Here is a 23,081-nt window from a genome sequence, read left to right as displayed (position 1 = left end):
TGCACTGCCTGCCCTGTCAGCCCCAGAGCAGTCCTTGTGTCTCCACCAAGGGCTGCAGTGGGAAGCCAGTGGGCTGCTTCAGAGTCTGAAGCCCCACAGAGCTGGCACGGGAGACATGCGGGCCCAGGTGGAAGGCAGTCTTTTCTGCAGCATTCCCCTCCCCTCTTTGGATTACCCTGAAGCATGGGCTCTGCCTTTGCAGAATGGGGCAGGAGCATGTGCAGCAGCCCCAGGATGTCCACTTACTTTCCCAAAGCACCACTGCGCCTCTCAGCCACGGTGCAGCATCTGCATTTCTCCCAAAGGCCACCAGGCTGAGCTGGACGCCAACCTTGGAAGGCAAGTGGGCATGGAGGACTGCTGGGAAGGCCGCATGGAAGGCAGAGTAGCATGGCAGGGCTGCGGGCTGCATGGAAGGGGGCAGGGCAGCTAGCTAAGCCATGACTTGCAGGCTTACCTGGCAGACAGATCAGGGGCACAGCGCTTCAGGCAGGCAAGTTGCAGAGCAGAGACTGGGCAGGGTGGGGCACATACACAGTACTAAAAATGCTTCTGTGGAGAAGCAAAAAACAAGATGGTGGCGACTATGGCGCCGCCAATAGAACCTGTATGGCCATGTGTCCACCGGAGTTACTACCTATTTAGCTGAACCAAACTGTACCTGTAGGAACCCACCTCTGATAGCTAAGATGCAATAATTAATGTTAAAGCTCTAAGCAAGTCAGAAGCCCAGATGAACAGAGTTAGACCAAGAAGGTGGTAGCCAGAGATCTATTTTGAAAGGAAGTGACTCAAACATATCTTATGTTAAATTTGGAAAGTAGGAGAATGAGGACAATATTGGTTATGGGACTATTGCTTCTACTGTATATTCTTCTAACCATGATACAACAACATATGGCCACTATTCAGGTTTCAGCAGTGACCAATATAGTTCACATATTTAAAATTTCCAGAACTCACTCTTTAATGGAGAAGATCAACATTTATAGAGGTTATTTTCTGTTGGATATATGATAACAGGCTCTTACCCGTGAGTTAAACATAAAATACTTGGCTTGGCATTTGTTTTTGTCTTCTCTATGGGCTTCATATTCTACTCCACTTAGATGTAGCTTAGCTTTGGTTTCTTCAAAAACTGAAGAATATTGTTTGTTAGTGCTGTCCATCATCAAATTTAATTCCAAATTAGCAGAATCATTTGGTAACCCCACTACATGTAGCAGAACTGCAGTATCATTATAGGACCAGTTCCCAACTTTATTGTCCAAGACTGGGAGAGGACAGGCTATTTGGGATTTCTTGTAGATTACCTAAATTATTATAAATATAGAGAAGAAAAAACATGTATTCATTTATCACAAAAAGCACTTGATCTCGTTATAAAGATTTTCAACTACTGTTTTCTCAGACATTACATTTCAATGTTGCATTGTCAGAAAAGTAAAACAACAAGTACATTTGCATATAACATGGTGCCAGAATTAGATTTGGGCTATTATGTGGCTAGAATATCACATCACTATTATCCAATGAATATGTTTTGAATAATGCAGCCATTGGATATTTGCCAGAAATGATCTCTATTTTTAAAGTTTACATAGTATATCTTTTAATGTTTAATTTCATTTAATGCAATTTACAATTGCAGAGATACTTCAGTTTTGAGAAACAATGCAATAAAGAAAAACCAGCCTGGATATCAGTAACTAAGACAAAAATATTATAAAGATTTTGCTAGACTTATTTGGTTTATTGTTGATTAAAACAGAAATATGTACAGTTGCAAGAAAAAGTATGTGAACCCCTTGGGATTACACAGAGTTGTGCATGAATTGGTCATAAAATGTGCTCTGAACTTCATCTAAGTCACAACAATAGACAAACACAGTCTGCTGAAAATAATACTACACAAACATTAGATGTTGCCATGGTTTAATTGCACATGACATGTAAATATTCACAGTGCAGGGGGGGTCAAATTTTACACCCCTCAGACAGGGTTCGCAACTTGGGAGTCCTCCTGGACCCACAGCTGACTTTCGACCATCATTTGTCAGCTGTGACCAGGGGGGCATTTGCCCAGGTTCGCCTGGTGCGCCAGTTGCGGCCCTACCTGAATCGGGAGGCCCTCACAACAGTCACTCGAGCCCTTGTGATCTCTAGGCTGGAATACTGCAATGTGCTCTACATGGGGCTGCCCTTGAAGAGCATCCGGCGACTTCAGCTAGTCCAGAATGCGGCCGCGCGAGTGATTGTGGGTGCACCACGGTTCGCCCACATAACACCTATCCTCCGCGAGCTGCGCTGGCTACCTGTTGATCTCCGGGTGCGCTTCAAGGTGCTACTTACCACCCATAAAGCCCTCCATGGTAGTGGATCTGAGTACTTGAGAGACCGCCTTCTGCCGATTACCTCCCTCCGTCCCATCAGATCGCACAGATTGGGCCTCCTCCGAATTCCATCCGCCAGTCAGTGCCGACTGGCGACTACGCGGAGGAGAGCCTTCTCAGTAGCAGCTCCGACCCTTTGGAACGATCTCCCCGTGGAGATTCGTACCCTCACCACTGTCCAGACCTTCCGCACGGCCCTTAAGATCTGGCTATCCCGTCAGGCCTGGGCATAAGATCCTAATCCGCCCCACCCGAATGCTGAATGAATGTTGTGTTTTACTGTTTTATTTTATTTTATTCACATATTTTATGTTTTGTCTTGCACTCCTTCCCACGAATTGTAAGCCGCCCTGAGTCCCCTCAGGGAAAAGGGTGGCCTATAAATGACAAATAAAACTAAACTAAACTAAACTAAAACTAAGAGCAGATGTGGCACAGTGGTTAAATGCAGCACTGCAGGCTACTTCAGCTGACTGCAGTTCTGCAGTTCGGCTGTTCAAATCTCACCGGCTCAGGGTTGACTCAGCCTTCCATCCTTCTGAGGTGGGTAAAATGAGGACCCGGATTGTTGTTGGGGGCAATATGCTGACTCTGTAAACCGCTTAGAGAGGGCTGAAAGCCCTATGAAGCGGTATATAAGTCTAACTGCTATTGCTATTGCTATTTATTGGCCAAGTGTGATTGGACACACAAGGAATTTGTCTTTGGTGTATAAGCTCTCAGTGTACATAAAAGCTATGTGATGATCACAGTCATCATAAAATACGTTCATCATAAAGTATAAGATACAACACTTAGTGATAGTCATAGGATGCTACATAAGCAAGCAACATAAATCATACTAGGAAACTAAATAAAACAATATAAGTTGTAAAGATACAAGCAATAAAATTATAGTTATAAGTAGAAAAGGAGATAGATAATAGGAAAGATGAGAAGAATAATAGTAATGCAGCCTTACTAAATAGTTTGACAGTGTTGTGGGAATTAGATGTCTGGAACTTCTAGTTCCAAAACCTTCTGGAATCAATTAGAGAAGACTGATGTAAAGATTGTGCACATTTTCTCTACATTTGGTATAAATACTTACCACACTGACAAAGAATACCATACAAGTAAGCGAAAATCCACTTGTATAACCAAGATAACCTTTAAAATAATAAGTGAATGTATAGTTATTTGAAGAATGAAATGATAGTACAATTTTCTATTTGTTAAAGATAAACTATATATTTGAATAAGTAATTGCTTACCTAAATTTTTTAGTAGTGAAAGGGGGAGAATAATTCCAATGCTCACAAATATAACAAGATAGTTGCCATTCAGATACCATTCTCTAGTTTGAAATAAAATATGAATTAATTAATCTCATAAATAGATGGTTTTTAATAAATATATAAAAATAAGCATAAGCAAAAACATACCCAGAATTCTCTTCGAGTCCTAAAAATGCACGGATTACTTCTGGCAGTTCATACTTAATAATAAAGAGGTAGCTTGACATTGCTATGAATGAGAAACATGTTATCTTAGTTGAATAGGTTGCTTGAAATGGGACATACAAAAAATTCAGTTGATTAAAATTTCAGTTAAACAGAAATGCTTATCATGCTAAATTTCACATTGGGGGGGGGATGAACAATGCTGAGACATGTATAACAATGTTGTGTGTTTACATACTTGTAAAGACATTGGGAAACGAGTGTACTGTATATTGTGACATTTGTGTGATATTGTTGCCGCCACCTAAAAGTACCTATAGGACAGAGATCCTAATCAAGGATTTAGGATATATTTTTAAAAAAGATTTCCAAAGGCATTTAAACGCACATGCAAACATTAGCCATTGCTTGTCATACATTAATACTTTTCTGTAATCACACAATCCATATGACATGCTATAATTTGCTGGAAATCCAGAATGTCTTATAGCAAATGTAGCAACATACAAGTATAATAAATTACAAAACAGTATTTTCAGTTAGAAAAATGCTACTTGGACAATGTAAATTATGCATTCTTTTTACATTTCTAAATGTCATTTTTCAATTGTTCCATCTCAAGTGTTATTCTAATATTAGTTTTCAGCTGCTATTCAAATTATATATATGAGAGAGTGATTGAGAGTGCATTTAAGAGGATTGAGGGCGTGGCCTGGTGCCTCCCCCACTGAGTGCACAAGCAGAAGTGGTAGGGGGACCCAGGCCTACCCCTCATCCTAGAATGAGTGATAGATGTGCCCTGCCGGGCGGAGCGGGAGCTGTGGGAGGGGGGAAAGGGCCTTCTGGGATGGGGGTGGGCCAGAGCATTCCAGTCATGTGCGGGAGAGGCAGATACGACGGGGGCTACAGGGCTAGCCATTACCGGGGAAGGAGGGCTCGCTACGTCACAGCGATCCCTCGTTCCAGCCCTGTAAGCTCAACTCAAGGACCAGGTGGCAGGAGAAGCCAGGGCCCTGGTCTCAGGTTGCTGTTGCTAAATGCCAGGTCTGTGATCCAGAAAGCTCCCCTCATCCGGGACTTAATACTTGACGAGGGGGCAGACCTGGCATGCATTACTGAGACCTGGCTGGGCCATGAGGGAGGAGTCCCCCTCTCTGAAATGTGCCCAGAAGGGTTTCAGGTGCTCCATCAACCATGACACCAGTCAAGGGGTGGGGGAGTGGCAATCATTATCTGGGAATCTTTAACACCTTACAGGAGCCCTGCTCTGGAGATTGTTGGGTGTGAGTCCCTTCTTGTGAAGTTGGACCTAGGGGTTCAAGTGGGCTTGTTGTTGGCGTACCTACCTCCTAGCTGCGCCACAAAAGCCCTGCCTGCGCTCCTGGAGTCAGTAGCCTGGTTGGCGATTGAGTTCCCCAGACTGTTAGTACTGGGGGATTTTAATCTGCCGTCCTTAGGCGAACGCTCTGATGGGGCCCAGGAGTTCATGGCTTCCATGACAGCCATGGACTTGACCAAAGTAATCCAGAGTCCGACTCATAGAGCGGGACACACGCTTGACCTAGTGTTTCTCTCGGGGCAGTGGAGACGTGATCTCAAGTTAAGGGAAATAGACATCTCGCCCTTGTCATGGTCGGATCACTTCCTGTTGAAGCTTGATTTTTGGAAGCTCTTCCCCCACCTCAGGGAGGTGGAACTGATTAAGTGGTTCCGCCCCAGACACCTGATGGACCCGTTGAGTTTTCAGAAGGAGCTTGGGGAGATATCTGACTCTCTTGCCCACAATCCGGCAGAGTCCCTGGTCGCCGCTTGGAACATAGTGGTGACTGGGGCCCTGAATCGGATTGTGCCTTTGCGGCCTCTCCCCGGCAGTGGATCCAGGAGGGCTCCTTGGTTTACTGAGGAACTCCGGGAGATGAAGCGCCAAAAAAGACGCCTAGAGCGATGCTGGAGGGCTAGTAACTCCGAATCCGACCGAACACTGCTAAGAGCCTTTATTAGGACTTATCTTGTGGCAATACGGGCGGCAAAATGTGCGCATTTTTCTGCTCTTATTGTGTCTGCAGAATCTCGCCCAGCCGCCCTGTTTAGGATAACCCGCTCCTGAATGGGGGGGGGGAAACGGGGGATGCCTTGCAGGGTCGAACTGAGGAGTTTGTTCAGTTTCTGTCGGACAAAATCGCTCAGATTCGGACAGACCTGGACTCCATTTGGATAGAACCAGCCGAGATACCGAGGGAGGGTCTTGCTCAGACTTTCTGGAATGAGTTCCAGCTTGTCACCCCTGATGAAGTGGACAAGCCCATGGGAGCGATGAGTGCCTCCACCTGTTTACTGGATCCGTGCCCCTCCTGGCTGGTCTCGACCAGCAGGGAGGTAACACGAGGCTGGCTCCAGAGAATTACGAATGCCTCCTTGATGGAGGGATCCTTTCCATGGCCTCTTAAGGAGGCGATGGTGAGACCCCTCCTCAAGAAGCCCTCTCTGGACCCAGCTATTTTTAAAAACTATCGCCCAGTCTCCAACCTCCCTTTCTTAGGGAAGGTTGTTGAGAAGCTGGTGGCCCTCCAACTCCAATGGACCTTGGATGAAGCAGATTATCTAGACCCTTTTCAGTCTGGTTTCAGGCCTGGCTACTCCACCGAAACCGCTTTGGTCCCACTGACCGATGATCTCTGGCGGGCCTCTGTGCTCCTTGACCTCTCAGCGGCCTTCGATACCATCGACCATGGAATCGTTCTGCGACGGCTGGAAGAGGTGGGAGTGGGAGGCACCGTCTTACAGTGGTTCTCCTCTTACCTCTCCGACAGGTTGCAGTCGGTGTTGGTCAGAGGACAGAGGTCGACTCCTAGGCCCCTCAATTATGGGGTGCCACAGGGGTCGGTCCTGTCCCCCCTCCTATTTAACATGTACATGAAGCCACTGGGCGAGATCATCCATCGGCACGGGATTAAATACCACCAGTATGCGGACGATACTCAGTTGTATCTGTCCGCCCCGTGCCAACTCAGTGAAGCGGTGGAAGTGATGTGTCAGTGCCTGGAAGCTGTTAGGGTCTGGATGGGAGTGAACAAACTTGCACTCAATCCTGACAAGACCGAATGGCTGTGGATGTTGCCCCCTAAGGACAGTCCATCCAGTCCGTCCTTAACCCTGGGGGGAGAAAAATTCCCCCCCTCAGAGAGGGTTTGCAATTTGGGGGTCCTCCTGGACTCACAGCTGACCTTGGAACACCACCTGTCGGCTGTGACCAGGGGGGCCTTTGCCCAGGTTCACCTGGTGCACCAATTGTGGCCCTATTTGGACTGGGAGGCACTTCAGACAGTCACTCATGCCCTCGTCATCTCAAGACTGGATTACTGTAATGCGGTCTACTTGGGGCTGCCCCTGAAAAGTGTTCGGAGACTGCAATTAGTCCATAATGCAGCCGCGTGAGCGATTCTAGGTGTGCCAAGGTACACCCATATTACACCTATCCTCCGCGAGCTGCACTGGCTGCCCATTGGTCTCCGAGCACGATTCAAGGTGCTGGTCATCACCTTTAAAGCCCTACATGGCCTAGGACCCGGGTATCTGCGAGACCGTCTTCTGCCACATACCTCCCTCAGACCAATAAGATCGCACAGGATGGACCTTCTCCGGGTGCCGTCAGCAGGACAATGCCGACTGGCGACGCCTAGGAGTAGGGCCTTCTCTGTTGCCGCTCCGGCCCTGTGGAATGAGCTTCCCCCTGAGATCCGGGCCCTACCCACTCTCATGGCCTTTCGCAAAGCCATTAAAACCTGGCTTTTCTGGCAGACTTGGGGCTGTTGACCCCTTGATTGAGGTCCAGCCCCCTCCTGATTGGGTGGGTGTTGTGTTCCCTTTTTAACCTTGTTGTGTCCAATTGTTTTTAATAATTCTTTTTAATTTTTTTTCATTTCTGTAAGCCGCCCGGAGTCCTCCGGGATTGGGCAGCATAGAAATTTAATAAAGGAAATAAATGAAATGAAATGAAATGAAATGAAATGAAATGAAATGAAATGAAATATATATATATATATATATATATATATATATATATATATATATATATATATATATATATATATATATATATATATATATATATATATATATATATATATATATATATATATATATATCTTGTATACCATATTTGGCAATACAATTAAGAAATTTATTTTTATTCAATCTAATTCAAGATTATGATGATATCAACGGTAGACAACTGTTTCCAATTTTTATCATTAGACAAAACATTCCTATTTTAAACCTTCTCAACTATCATTTCCAACTTACCTCCAATGTTCTGCATTGTGAGAGAAACAAAAGCACCAATTTTTCCAGGCCATCCGAATGCCTTTTCACCTAGTTTTTCATATATTAGTGAGCCTAGGATCAACAGGAAATACAAAATATTTGATCCATTGGTTTTGATTTGAATCTTTATAACAGTTCACTGGTTAATTTAAAATAGGTACATACTTAAATTTTTTCTACTAAAATTAGGAAAGGGTAAAACATAACTAAAATCTTACTGTGCTACCATTCAATGCTGGCTCTGATTTAGGATTTAGGAAGACTTTGGGTAAAGTATCCTAAGGATGCAGTCCCATTTTGAAATGAAACGACACAAAACTGAACATTCTTTTGGCTGCATCTGATTCCCAAGATATAGTGGTTCTCAAGCTATGGTCTTGGAAACTGTCATCATAGGAGGTCCATGAAGGCTTGAAGAAATGTTATGACTTAAATCTTGAGTTAAGTCTTGAGGGTCTGTGGCACAAAAGGCATTTAAGGGGAAGAACAGGTTGAGAATCACTGCTATGATACATTTAAAAAGTTTCTAGTAAATGCTCATTGTCAATCTCTGAAGCTAACAACACTACATAGTCATTTTGAGGATCTTATTGGTAGAATGATAGCACTGATGATAATGTGTAGTAAAAATAGTTGTGATTATTGAATGTCATATTGGGGAGCCTGATATTCTAAGAGTTGGAATATGTTTACTTAAAATATTGCCCCCCTCCCCACATTAAGTAAATCATACCTCCTTCTTTGGCTGTCTTCAGTAGTAGATGTACTGAATAAAGTGACATTAGTGCTACACTGAAGAGTAAGATTCTGAAAGACATATGGAAATATAAATGAAAAAACAATTATGAATAAAGGCTTTCCAGTTCTCTATAGAGACTTTAATTTAGGGGTGCTATTGTAGCTTCAAAAATGAAGAAAGAAAGAAAAATGAAGAAATACCGCAAGATGAAGAGATAATTAGGGAGATACTAGATTGTGCAGAAATGTATAGACTTACATTGAAAATTAAACAGAAAGAAAACATAGAATATTATCAAACATGGAATTTATTTTACCAGTGGTTGGAAAAAAGGGGTGGAGATTAAGAATGTAATCTGTATTGTTAAGCAAATTAAATATCCAGACAACATGATGTTTATTGAGCACTAACAAATGAAAACAATAGAAAATTAATAACATTTATTTATATATAAAAAAGAAATGATGAAAGAAAATTTGAGGGAAGCAATGATAAAGTCACAATGAGGTTCATAAGTATTCCTAAAAGCGCACTCTGTAGTAAAAGTATTTGCCTTCTTACTGTGTGTCGTATAGAATTATATATACTTTAAAACAGAGGTTTGGCCCTTCTCTTCACTTGACATTATAGCCACTCATACAGTATTTACTTCGAATTTAGGCTCATATAAAACACATTTGTTATTTAATAAAGAGTGATATATGATGAAGACATGAATCAATGCCTTAGAACCATAATGGCCAACGGAGCCATTTGTTAGGGCACGCAAGGCATTGCCCTGTCAGCTTCAGCACACATGCGCATGTTGGCCAGCTAACTTCAGCCTTTATTTTCAGCTGTTTTTCATCCTCTATTTTTAAAAACTTCACTATTTGAACATTTGTTTCATCAATTTTTTAGTCTTAAATACTGAGAGTACTGAGAGTACTGAGAGTATATTTGTTGGTAGACCAATCATCAAATCCAATTATTTCAATCATTTCCAAATTAAACATCATGATTCTAGATTGAAAGAATTGTAATCATTTGCTGAATGGAACAGCTTTAAAAGTTGTCTCCTGCTTTGATAGAGCTAGCTATTGTTAAAATTTGCTTAGAAACATCTGCTGTTGTCAAAGGATACACATTATAGATAGTGTAGGTCAGCTGTATGTCACAACTGTCAGCATTGCTAGAACATTTGGCATAGTAGGATATTGGACAGAAATCTATACCTACATGTTATAGTTTCAGATTGAGGGTTATACAGTTCAAGCAAAATCTCCTGCAGTCGTGCAAGCTCTCTAATTAATAGGATATCAATTTCTGTTCTAAATCACTTTCTTTTGCCTCCCTTTTTTCCATTTGAGAAAAACAGAGAGAGCTACCATTTATCAACAGATATATATTGTTAAGTATATAAGATATTGTTTGGATTTGCCCCAAAGACTGCATAAGGGGTGAGTCCCAAATATGCTTTTTCAAGAGGCAACTGGATTTTCTGGTTTTTCTTTGAAGACGTTTTGCTTCTCATCCTAGAAGCTTCTTCAGCTTCTTGGATGAGAAGCAAAATGTCTTCAAAGAAAAACCAGAAAGTCCAGTTGCCTCTTGAAAAAGCACCTTTGGGGCAACTATGACCTGGATGACTGAGAATCATCATAGACAAAAAGGGTAAATCTTTTATCCTATGACTAGTAATAGAATGTATTAATTAAAGAACCTTATGGCACCAAATCATACTCATAATTTTCCTCACCATTTAAAAAAAAAGCATAGCTTACTACTTACATAAAAAGGACAATTCCAGTGTTGGCCATGGCGTAGGATAACCCTAAGATACCACTGCCCATGATGGCATTGCTTAAATTAAATGCTGAAATACCAAATGAAATATTTCCTGGATGCTGTTAAGGGAAAATAAAACAAGGAAGATGTATTAATTCTACCACTTCTCCAGAGACAGGCCTACAACATAACTGTTGCCAATAAACTTACATATTCATCTGAATAACTTTCCATTTTCTTTTTACCTAGGGAGCCGTTAGCTAGAAACTTCTGGCTTTCTGCATCTTCACCAACAAAGTGGCTGAAAGGTGAAAAAAAGCAAACAAAGCATAAGTCTTTATAATGAAAATAAAATAAAATGAAATAACTTTACATTGTTCTAACCAACTTTAAATAACATGACAGAAATAAAATAAACCGCAAGCAGAGATGTAATTTTCTTAGTGTCAGATAAATCATTTTGACTACTGAGGCTGTTAAGTCTTAAGACTTAGTAAAGAGGACAATATAAATTGTAAAAGGAAACGGATCAGCTGTTGGGAAAGGGAGGCAATACATGTAGGTCTCAACCTATGATCACAATTGGGAACAATTTTTTATTGCTAAACAAGGTTGTTGTTAAGTAAATCTTGCCTGATTTTATAACCTTTTTGCCACAGTTGTTAAGTGAATCTCACAGCGATTATGCAGATCTGCGTTTATAGGAGAAGAGCAAATAGAGGTATGGAGGTGGAGTTAAATGTGTTATCAGCTTATAGTCTTTAGATTGCCACCAATGATCCAAGTCCAGTTCTCCTTAAATTCCTTTGACCCTTATTTATTGCCAATTTAGTGTTGACCATTAATTGACCAGATTTTTGTGTGAAAGCTTGATTAAATCTTCTGTGCAGCAACTTGATGTATAATCCTGATCCTTTGTGCCTGACATGCTTTACCCATTGACTGCTTTTTGGAAGTTGGCTGGGAAGGTTGAAAATGGTGATTACATGACTTTGGGATGCTGAGCCATTCTAAATATATGCCAGTTGCCAAATGCCCAAATTTTGATGACCTGACCAAGAGGAGGATGCTGCAATAGTCATAAGAGTGAGGATTGGTCATAAGTCCCTTTTTTCAGTGCAGATTAACTTTAAACGGTTGCTAAATTAATAGTTCTAAGTCAAGGACTACCTGTATGACCCAGTTCCAGCAGTAGAACGCTTAATAGTTTAAAATCAAATGTACTGTTGAAATCATTAAACAGGTTTCCAGGACAATCATTTGAAAATGAGCACTGGTTCCTGTGACTTCAAATATTAACTTATATGTGTCATCAGTTTGACAGTAATAATGAGAATCTTCAGAGAAAACATTAATAATAAATTAAACAACACTTAACTAAGGATAAGTGTTAAACTGTGCAGGCAAATTTTCAGATTTCTTTTTATATGTAGTGTAGAAAATCCCTTTCCAGAAATACAGGTGCTGCCTTTTATAGGAAAAGCAGAAATAGGCATTTTCATTTTCAGCAATATCAATTATTTAATCATCTGACTTCCTCCAGTTAATTATATTACTTTTCTAACATGTTTTGTACTTTCTGTAACTACATTGCTTCCTACCTGCCAATAGTAGCCTTCTCTGGATCAACCATATCTGCATCATTGTCTTCAGTGCTGTCTCCGCTGTTGCTCTCCTCATCAAATTCTGTGTTGACTTTCTGCAATTCCAGCCGATCCATCTGAGCAGTCAGCGATTTCCAGTAACACAAACACACACACCCTGAGGCAACGTCAGTGTCAACAGAACTCAGCTTTTGGTTTAAAGGTTCTGTATCCACAGGATGTTGATTCTTGGAATATAACAGAATAAAAAAAATGCCAACCTCAAATCAGAAAAATGGAAAGGGATGTAATAATATTTTAATATAGAAAAAAGTGTATGAATTAAAATGTTATCCACAGTTTCTTCTCAAACTGAGATGTAAAATCTACATATGTCTAATCTGGATCCAAGCCAGTGGTGGGATTCAGCCAGTTCATACCTATTTGGAAGAACCGGTTGTTAACTTTCTAAGCAGTTCAGAGAACTCGTTGTTGGAAGAAATCTTATTTTGTTTTTTTCCACTTTACAGGGCTAATCCTGTAAGGAAGGCAGGAAGGAAACATTCTGGTGTTGTTTCTAGCCTCATCTTTATTGCCCTGCTTACAGAAACTGCCTCTCTGGTTAACCCTTATTACACTGAGTTGGCCATGCCCACACAATCACATGACCACCGAGCCACACCCACCCAACTGGTCATTAGGGCAGAAAACCGGTTGTTAAATTATTTGAATCCCACCACTGATCCAAGGCCATTTGAATTAAAAATTGACAATTGTATTTATGACGTTTAAATACATCATTGAGTAGTATTATTACCCATAACACAAATCTTGTGAAAATAAAATACAAGATCAAGGGGAGTTTAAGAGATGCCACAAACAACATTAATTCACATCCTTTATTTTACAATCCACCTTTCTCCAAAATTTATATTTGAATTCCTATTAAACTTCAGGAAGAATCCTTGCTAATATTCCAATTCTCTCTCTGTATTATTAAAAAATCAAAGGGAAACATTATTTTAGTAAGTGCTATGAATAAATGTGTGGGAACAGAATACGGAAAAAATGATTTAGTTATTTAGAGATCCAATAATGAATGTAATGAAAGTTTGATGAGTTTAAACATAATAAATCATATGCATAAATGTGCACCTATATTGAAAGTGTCAGGGTTCCAAATAGAATCCAAAAGTAAGTCAGAGTCCGAGGCAAAGGATTCCTCAAAGTTCCAATTTATTAAGAGAGCCATGTTGGCACATCTGGGAAAACCTGAATCTGAAAGCTTCCAGGTTTTCCCACCCAGTTGAAAGTCCATCACAGCACCTACAAGTCCATCACATGGTCCAATCTTCCACTGCTACGCTGGCAGCTTCCACCTGTCCAGTTCCGGCCAGGTGCAGAGAGGATGACCTTGGCTTTCTAGAAAGAATTTTGTTATGGCTACATATCACCCAACTTCATATAATCCCCCCTCCCATTTCCCCACAATATAAAAATGCATAGTAGAATAATAGAAAGTGTGGCAGGCCTGAGGTCCAAAAGAAAAGATGGCTTGCAGGCCTGATAGAAAGATTGTATAAGCATCCAAAAGTATTATTAATTTGACCTTTGATGATACAAGACTCTGCAAATTAGTGAAGGACTGAAGGAAGACTAAAAGTTCTAAATCTAAGATGGATCTTTTTTGTCTACATCCATGAAAGAAAATCAAATGACTATAGGAATAAAAAGTACACATCCTATATGAAAACTTATATTCATCTCTCAATAGAATAAAAATTGAATGAAGAGAAGAGCAGTGATTGTCACAGACATAAAATCTGTTTTAAAAATGGCTACATAGGACTAAACAAGGAGTCTCCAATGGAATCAGTTGAATTAAAAATAAAAGCAGAGAAATTATTTGGTATAAAACTGAAATGAAATTATTGTTTGAAGGAATATTTTATCAGTATGATAGCAATATTAATATGCTAAAGAATAAATTTGAAACAAATATGATAAATGTTACACATTTAATGAAGAACTCCCTTGCAGTAAGAAGAGCAGAATATAAATTTAACAAATAAATAAAATACATAAATAAAGATGATATAAAAGATATATCGTATAAGATGCACCTTCCTCCCCTAAAAGTGGATGAAAATTTAGCTGACTCTTTTGGCCTCCTGAATCCTCCATGTCGCATTTTTGCCATCCCTGGCCCCCAGAAGCACTCTGCAGGGCTCAGCACGTCCCATTTTTGGGATCCCAAGCCCTCAGCATGTCGTGCTTTTGCCCTCCCAAGCCCCCAGAAGCACTCTGCAGTGCTCCACATGCAGAGTGCTTCTGGGGGTCGGGGAGGCTGAAAATGTGCACAATGTGCAGAGGGCTTGGGAGCCCAAACATGCTGAAACTAGGGATCAGAGTGAGGAGACTGCCCCAAGGCATGAGTTTCGAGCAGGTCGATGGATCACTGATAGGTGGGTCCCCCGCAATGCATCTCACTAAAACAGAGCAGCTAGAGATGGGCCAACATTGGGAGATCATCCAATTTCTAATCATCCTGAAGATGACAGAGGACTGGGACTGTCCTGGCTAGACAAGTGGGGCCCAATGATCTGGTGGGAAGCGGGAGAGAGAAAAATGAGGCTAGGAAGCGGCCCTGTCCCTCCTCAAGGCAGCCAGAACGGAAGAGCTGTCCAGCACCAGGAGGAAACTGAATGAAACGAGCTCCTTAAAGCTGCTTCAGAGGAAACACCAGTAGCCCAGTTAATCCCCAAAGAAAACCAAGACATAGTGGGAGTGTTCAGTAAGAAAGAATGTGATGTGCTGACTCACCCCCTCCCCCAGAGGTGGTATTCAGCCGGTTTGGACTGTTTTAGGTGAACCATTAGTGGAAATTTTGATTAGTTCAGAGAACCAGCAAATGCCACCCACCCACTCGCCCCATCCACTGCTTGCCCCACCTGTCTGCTCGCCCCACTTGCCCTGCCCAGTCACTCCTCATTGTGCCTCCCCAGCATAGCACACTGTGTGGCTCCTCGCTTACATTGACCACACAGTCTCTGCTGCTTGCCTGCCTTCCCATGCGATACCTGTGGCCCAACTGAGCAGCCCTGATCACCTGCTTGGGTAAGTAAGCCTGCGAGTCACAGCCTAGCTAGCTGCCCCCCACCATCCATGCCTGCCTTCCCTATTCCCTTCCACATTGCCAGCGGCCCAGCCAGGTTTCCCTGCCTTCCCCGTAGCCTTCCTGGCACTCCCAATGGCCAGGCCTTCTTACCTCCCTTCCTACATGGTACATAGCCCCATCATGCTTCATTGCCTCCGGGGCCTCTGCCACTAGCTTCCCTTTCACCTCAGGTTAGAGGATGCACACGTTCCTGCCCCATTTCCCCTCCTTCAGAGGCCCCTGACTCACTCTCTCTGCTTCTTCCCCATGACTGACTCCTCTTCGTTCTACAATCTTATCTTCCTCCCATTACTGGTGGCAGAGAGGAAGGTGAACGAGAGCTGAGCTATCACCACTCGGGTCCCCACCAGCCTACATCCCGCTCCCTGCCTGGATTCTGGGCAGGACTGGATGCAGGACCTGAGGTCGAGCAGGCAGCAGACCAGAGCAAGGTCTGAAAGACAGCCTCACCAGAGTGGATCTTCCTTCCCTGCCATCAGCCTTACCTTCCAGCCAATGGGTCTCACACCATTCTCACAGTGGTGATGCACACTCGGCCAAAGTATTCAGCCCAGTGAGGGAGGGGTAGCTGGCAGAGGGGCAATGCAGGCGACATAGTCTCGTGCTCCCTGGTTGACCCCTGTGTCCCCCGGCAGGTGAGCCCCAGCAGCTGTGGAGAATCTGGGCAGGGGACACGATGCTGGCTGGTGGTGAGCCCAGCGGTGATGGCTCAGCCCTGGCTGGCTTGCCTTCCCCTCTGCCACCAGCAATGGGAGGAAGGTAAGGTCGCAACCAGTTGGAAAAGCTGAACTGCTGCATAGTCCAGATCTGCTGGAGGGGTGGGCGAGGCTGCAGTGCATGGTTTGCTTGAAGTTCCCAGCCCTTTGTTTAAAAATCTCCCCAAAAGAGGAAGGGGAGGAAGTCCCCGCCCACTGGGGGTTACCATTCAGGGTGGGGAAGCTGCAGGGCCATGATTGGGAGCCGTACTGATCAGCTGGGAGGCTGCTCTCCCCCTCTGCAGTCCATTTTTAGCCTGGAGAGCTTCCTGCAAACTCCTGAAGCAACCACCATTCCCTCATTAACCTGCTTTCCAGGGCTGGCATGCAGCGCAACAAAAGAAGACCAGTTGGCCACCGTTTTAAAAAAAAATCCTTCAGTCAGGTGTGCCTTCATTCAAAACCCAAGAAAGGAAATCCCCAACTCCATATTTGTAGAGAAGAGTTTTACTGAGTTTGAAATGATAGCAACAAAAGAAAAGCAAATGTCAGTGTTCCTGAAAACCTCAACTCAAATAACCCGGTGTTAATATGGCTTTCAAAGCTGACAGCAAGATCTGAAGCAAAAGGCGCAAAAGTTACATATTGAAAGTATCCCCAAATTGCTCTCCCCAAGGACCTAGGCTGAATGTCCAATCCCAACCTATATGGTGTCATGTGGGGCGCATCTTCAGATGTTTTCACCCACCTGGTATGTTGGGACGGTTGACCTTGACTGGGTATAAACAAGTCCATTCAGCTATGCAGTAGATGATGAGAGCAATCCTCCCTTTTCATTTACATAGGCAGGCCATCTCCTCAAGCACACTTCCCCACCCAAATGCCAATCTTCACCCCTCCCCATTACTATGGCAGCTGAAAGCAAGCACACATCAAAGATGTTAACTTGCTTTAATCTTTGTACAATCAAATGCTTTATTTTAAATGTGAATTTAAATTAGACTCTGTAGGCCTTTCTTTTAGGGTTGTATATTTATCATCTGCTTCTCACAGGTGAAATGATCCAAACAACCATTCTCTTGACTATGGAAGAGTCAAAATCCATAGAAGGTACCCGATGAACTGGTTGAACTTAATTAATGATATGAATACAGATGGAATCGTGTATTTCTTCAATCTCCACTTAATCTTACTCAACTCAACAGTTTTTCTTCCAGGGAGCATTTTAAGAGATTAAATTATCATCATGGCCTATTTATCTAAAAGTCAACCTTGCTGAAATTAATTGGGGCTTCTTTGTAGAACATGTACACTGCGATTTCTGGTAAATCAACTCAGAATGCACAATATGTGAAATAATACTCTTGATATTGCTTATCCTGATGGAATATGCAACCCTTACTTCAAATACATCTGTATATTATCTACATCTGCACAGGATTTTTTTTGCCATTGGTAGTATTATTGCAAAAAAACAAGCATGCAAGTGATGTAAATATGTATTATACGCTTGTAACAACTAGTGTTATGGAGTTCTCTCAGTCTGGCAACATTTACTTGCCAAAATCACTCATAGACTCATAGCTATGCATTCTGGCTCTGAAGAGTAACGGAGTAACATAGACTGACATAGCTGAAGGGCAATAGGCTAGCACAGAGACATCATATTTCAATATTGATACAATATAAGAAGAGTTTTGCTTATGGGGAGAAACCTACAGTGATCTACACTGATGTGCTCTCAAAGAATGAAGAAAGCTCCTTAATGTCTGGCTGAAATTCTAGTTATATGAACTCTCAAGCTATGAATCTACAACAGTATGATATATCTTCAGAAACCTCAAAGAAGTGGGTTATATTTAGTGAAAAATGAATTTTCTACAGACACAAATATAACAGCATCTACATTTGCAAGTTGTAAAAAAATGTGTGCCCTCCTGAATGTACTAAATTTGTACTAAATCCCATAGGGTGCAGACATAATTGAAGGCATATAATACATTTTTGTTCATATGCATACAGTGAATGGAAAGAAGACCACTTTAGAAATCTAGGCAAATTTCTTAAAGAAAACACAATTTTAATAAATTGGAATAAATCCTATTTAATTACATTTTAGAAGAAGTTAAACCTGGCATTAATTTGCCAATCGTAGTACACATAAAATTTCAAAACATAATTATGAAGCAATATATTTTCAAAATTAGCATGATGATATATATAATTTATTATTCATTTATTAATGTAATACTGCATGATAAATATCCCTTGTAGAGAAAGTCAGATAAATTGACTTACCAAATTCAAATCAAATTTACAATGAATTCCAAGAAAAATCAAATCCTGCTGCTGAACCTTATTTGGCAATGAAATAATCATAGTAAACCTAAACATTTACTGATTATTTTTCAAATTTTGAAATATTAATTAAAAATACATAATAGGTTTTGAACCCTTAATTGAAATACTGAATAATTACCTTCCTTCCTTCCTTCTTTCCTTCCTTCCTTCCTTCCTTTCCTTCCTTCCTTCTTTTCCTTCCTTTCTTTCTCTCTCTCTCTCTTTTCTAAATGGCGCCTATCTTTCAGATATTCCCTATTTAAAACCTTCCACAGTTGCACTGTGATTTAAAGGGAGATGGGAGTATATTAGATAAGCCAATCAACAAAGAAGTTAACTCAACACCTCCCTTTGTCAGATTTGCGTCACTTTAAAAAAATGGAATAGAAAAAGTTTTAGTGCATGTTCAGGGCAAACATCACTGTCACCAGAGCTATTTACTTTTCAAAGTTGGCTATAGTACAAAATGCACATCTGTAGAAAACCTGATGTAGACTTTTATCAATTTACCTGGACACTACTGACAACCCATTTTGTTAAATATTAGTTTAAAAGAAAATAAATTTTCTACTATAAAATTTTTATGATTTTAAGGAAGCATTCGTTTAATTTTGATCTTTTAATTTTCAGCTATAAAGATAGTGCCTCTGTCTGCAAATACCTCCAAAGAACTTTTCATATAATTCAGAATGTATTAAGAAATATTGTTAATGTAGATTCTAATAAAATATATCTGAAAAGAGATTAGAATGAGAAAGTTAGATCATAATAAAAAGCAAGTGAATTTCTGTCCGCAAAGGCAATGAACATGGGCATTAGTATTAGTGAGATGTGAGTGAGAATGATTACTGTCTTCTTTTCTATTATGTATAAATCTGCTTGTGCAGAACTCCAAAAAAGATGGTGGTGGTGGTGACTGGGGAACCGGTTCAGGAACGTGGCCAGCTTGGGTCGCTGCCAGTTCTGTGACCCAGGCCGGCATACCACTACTGGTTCAGCCAAACTGGGCCAAACTGGTAGGTACCCACCTCTGACTCACTCCCCCTGAGTCACATGACCCAGGCTCTCTAGGTTTCTTTTCTATGGGAAGCGTGTGTGTGTGTGTGTGTGTGTGTGTGTGTGTGTGTGTGTGTGTACGTGTTGCATTTGTGCTGATAAATAAATAAAGGGAGACTAGTATAGATCTATTTCAAGCTATTTAGCTCTCATCAGCTAGCCATACCCTTACTGGGAATCGAACCTGGGCTGTATTACATATTAGGCAGTTATATTAGCCACTAAGCCACAGCTGATGGCTAGCTGATGAGAGCTAAATAGCTTGAAATAGATCTATACTAGTCTCCCTTTATTTATTTATCAGCACAAATGCAACACAAAAATGGTTTTCTGCCTGGAAGGCTCCTAGGGTGGGGCTGAAAGGCAAAGCAGTATCCTCCCTCCCATCCATATTTGGGCATACCAGGTGCTTTGACAGAACACTTAAATACACACGCAGACACATCTATCTCTCCTCATCTCTTTTTTCCCTCTCTCCCATCTCCCTCTCTCCCTCTCTCTCTATCTCCCTCTCATCTCTCTTTCTCTCCCTACCTCTCCCTCTTCCCATCTCTCTTTCTCACTCTCTCATTTCCTCCCCCTCATCTCTTTCTCTTTTTCTTCCTCTCTCCCATATCTCTTTCCCCCTCTTCCTCTATCTCCCTCGCCCCCTTTCTCATCTTTCTCTCTTTTTCTCCCTCCCTCTCTATCTCCCTCTCTCGCCCTCGCCCTCTCGTTCCTCCCCTCTATGTATCACTGTCTGAGTGTGTGTTTATGTCTTTCTGTCTCTCTCTCTCTCTTGCATGTGGGCAGGGAAGCTGCGCGGCTGCTTACTTAAGGAGGGTTTTAACAGGAGGCAAAAGGATGCAGCTTCTCTCCTGCACTAAGGCTCCGCCCATCGCCTTGCCGTGTTCCTCCCCCACATGAGAGGAGAAGGTGGGGAAGGAGGGTTGCTGGAGCCTTAGTACAGGAGCAAAGCTGCCTGCCTTTGCACCACATTTACGCATAAGTCAGCCTTTGCTTCCTACTGCTTCAGGCTGGAGCTCACATCCTCCACACTCAACTGATGAGTGGGGGGAGGGACAACACAGCAAGGCTGGAACTTTACTGCAGAAGAGAAGCCGTGTCCTTTTGCATCCTGTTAAGACCCTCCTTAAGCAAGTGGCTGCCCACCCCTCTGTGCTTTGGCATGCACTTGAGGAGGATAGCCCCACACATGGGTACCCCTCGGCCCCGCCACAGCCAGCCATGAGGTCGTGAGATGAGAGGGAGGGGAGGAGGGTCGCCCGAAGGGAAACTTCTACCATGGCTGGCAATCATTCCCCAAACCAGATTTCCCAAAAGAAGAATAAAAGTAGTGAAGTGCCCAAAGGAGAGCTTGCTGGCTTGGTCAGAGAGAGAGAGAGGAGATGCAGAGACAGAGAGAGCGTGATGTGCGTATGCACGCGCACACGTACACAGGCACACAGACAGAGAGAGAGAGAGAGAGAGAGAGAGAGGGATGGAGAGAGACATTGACAGGGGGAAATCAGCCAATGGGTGAGAGACTTTGACAAGGACTTTCTCTGAGCCTGAGCCCCGGGGTGGGCATGCGAGGTTCCCAGGGGCCAGCTCCCTTTTCCCACTGCCCTGAAAGCCATGGCTGGGCTCTGCTGGCCCATCCCCCTTTCTGATGTCCCATCCTCCCGGATCGTGTTTCCACCCTGCCAGCCCTCATGTTAGTGAGGCTGGTGCAGTTGCAGCTGGGCTAGGCCAGTGTCTCAGGTGAAGAGCAGGTTGTGCGTCTCCCCAAGCGACCGAGGCATGCCCAGCACCAACAAGGGCTGGAAGAAGCTCCACAAGAGTGAGGCACCAGAGAATCAGCCTCAGCTGCTTCTCCATCCCCATCACCCTTACTTCTCAGGCCAGGAGGGGAAAGCAAGGAGCGGGGCCAGGCAGTGATGGGACAGGGAGCTGCAGCAGTGGACCCAAAAGGCCGCATGCAACTCTAGAGCTGCGGGTTGCCAACACCCAGCCTAGTTAAAAGATTAGTGGAATTTTATGTAGTTAAAAAAGTCTCCAAAGTAGGTTTGACCTAGAGCCACTGTCCCTCTCCTTTAAAGGCAAAGGTAAATGATGAAGGATTCTAGACACGTTAGCATGAACTGACATATTATATTAATGTGAAGTCTGAGAGAAAAAAGTTAATGCTTAATTCATGTCCTGACATGTGATCCAGGGAGTAAAATATCTAGCCAGTTTGCAAGTTGCCAAGAGACCGTGTTAATAACAAAGTTTTGATTTGCCCATCCAAAGGGTTCGTGGCTAAGCAGCTGGGGATCCCATGTTCCTGAAGTCTGTGCCCTGCCCTTAATCGATATTCAGGATACAAATAATGCTCTCTCTACAGAAAATGAGAGGGGGGGAATGAACCCATAGTGACCCAAAGTCTGAGCCAGCCTTTTAAGAAATGACATCCCAGAGATGGACAAACAAAAAAGCATGACATGGAATGTAGGTTTTCACAGCCATAATTCATAATGAATGACCTTTAGTTTTGACCATGAGATAGAGAAAATGATTAGTTCAAAAACTGATATAAACTTTGTGAAGCAATAGAGTGTATTTGTTAGGCAATCAACTGTAGTTTAGAAGCTCTAATTTGATGAGGTCCATCCTTCCTAGACAGCAGGTCAGCAATAAACTGCCTTCAGTCTAAAAACAAATTTTAAAACATCTAGTGAAAATTTTTGTACTGGCATGCCCACATTGGAACACACTTGACATAATGACTCATTTGCAATTTAAAGATGAAATTTAAAATATCAATACTTCTACCTCTTTCAACAACAAAATCAATTCAAAGATGCCACTAAGTGAAACTAGAAAGAAAGAGTGATGAAAAACAGAAGACACCTTTGCAATGGAGGAAAAGTTTTTTTTTCGTACCCTCTCCACCGTCCAAGCCTTCCGCACAGCCCTGAAGAACTGGCTCGCCCGTCAGGCCTGGGGATAAGGATAGTTACCCCTCCCGAATGATGAATGTGTGTTGCTTACCATTTTTAGTATATGTCTCTATTTTGTTGTCTGTATCCCCCCCTTCCTAGTTTTATGTGAGCCGCCCTGAGTCCCCTCAGGGAAAAGGGCGGCCTACAAATTCTAATAAAACTACAAAACTAAAACTTTTAAAAAAAAAACAAGACAAATTTTAGCACAGTTGGGCTATGAGTTGGGCCACCATTGATTCTCCATTGCTAAACCATTTGAGGCAAGCAAATGTAGGAAATAAGAACTGCTTAGAGTTCTGGAAAAATCTAGATTACTTGAAGGGTAATGTAACAAAATAACTGAAAGTCTACTGAAGCAGTTCTCCAGCTCAACTTATACCTTGTGCAATTAAGCTGGCATTTCTTTATTTCTCATATTTCTATGCAAAGAATCTTTTCTGCAATGGCCTTTTTTGTCCTGTAATGCTCCTCCATGTTCCCAGGATCTGTCAAACATTCCATTCCATTTATGTCTGTCTGTCAAAACTGTTGCTAGCAATTTTGTGTGAATTAGAAAAATGCATTCCTATAATGGAGTTAAGTGTGGAGCTTGTGTGCATGCT

The 23,081-nt window shown here is 42.3% G+C and overlaps 1 protein-coding gene across 2 annotated transcripts in view; it reads right to left on the bottom strand.

Moving 5' to 3' along the window:
- The window catches only part of SLC38A4 (solute carrier family 38 member 4), a 62,019-nt gene that overhangs the window by 8,009 nt on the left and 30,929 nt on the right, over positions 1-23,081 (bottom strand). The window contains exons 2-10 of one of the 2 annotated variants that reach the window (XM_087723540.1): positions 12,263-12,492; positions 10,872-10,962; positions 10,665-10,780; positions 8,892-8,965; positions 8,138-8,230; positions 3,818-3,899; positions 3,647-3,729; positions 3,484-3,542; positions 1,032-1,313 (exon numbers count right to left, since the gene is read on the bottom strand). In XM_087723540.1, coding sequence (XP_087579666.1) covers positions 1,032-1,313; positions 3,484-3,542; positions 3,647-3,729; positions 3,818-3,899; positions 8,138-8,230; positions 8,892-8,965; positions 10,665-10,780; positions 10,872-10,962; positions 12,263-12,381 — 999 coding nt within the window. In that variant the 5' untranslated portion in view covers positions 12,382-12,492. Of the gene's footprint in view, positions 1-1,031; positions 1,314-3,483; positions 3,543-3,646; positions 3,730-3,817; positions 3,900-8,137; positions 8,231-8,891; positions 8,966-10,664; positions 10,781-10,871; positions 10,963-12,262; positions 12,493-23,081 lie in introns of those variants that run through there. The other variant, XM_014073363.2, reaches the window with a different exon arrangement.

This window comes from Thamnophis sirtalis, unplaced genomic scaffold (assembly GCF_051295495.1).
Source record: "Thamnophis sirtalis isolate CommonGarterSnake01/CBP01778 unplaced genomic scaffold, rThaSir2_p1.2 scaffold_9, whole genome shotgun sequence".
Taxonomy (NCBI): domain Eukaryota; kingdom Metazoa; phylum Chordata; class Lepidosauria; order Squamata; family Natricidae; genus Thamnophis; species Thamnophis sirtalis.
This window is presented reverse-complemented; position numbering and strand designations above follow the sequence as displayed.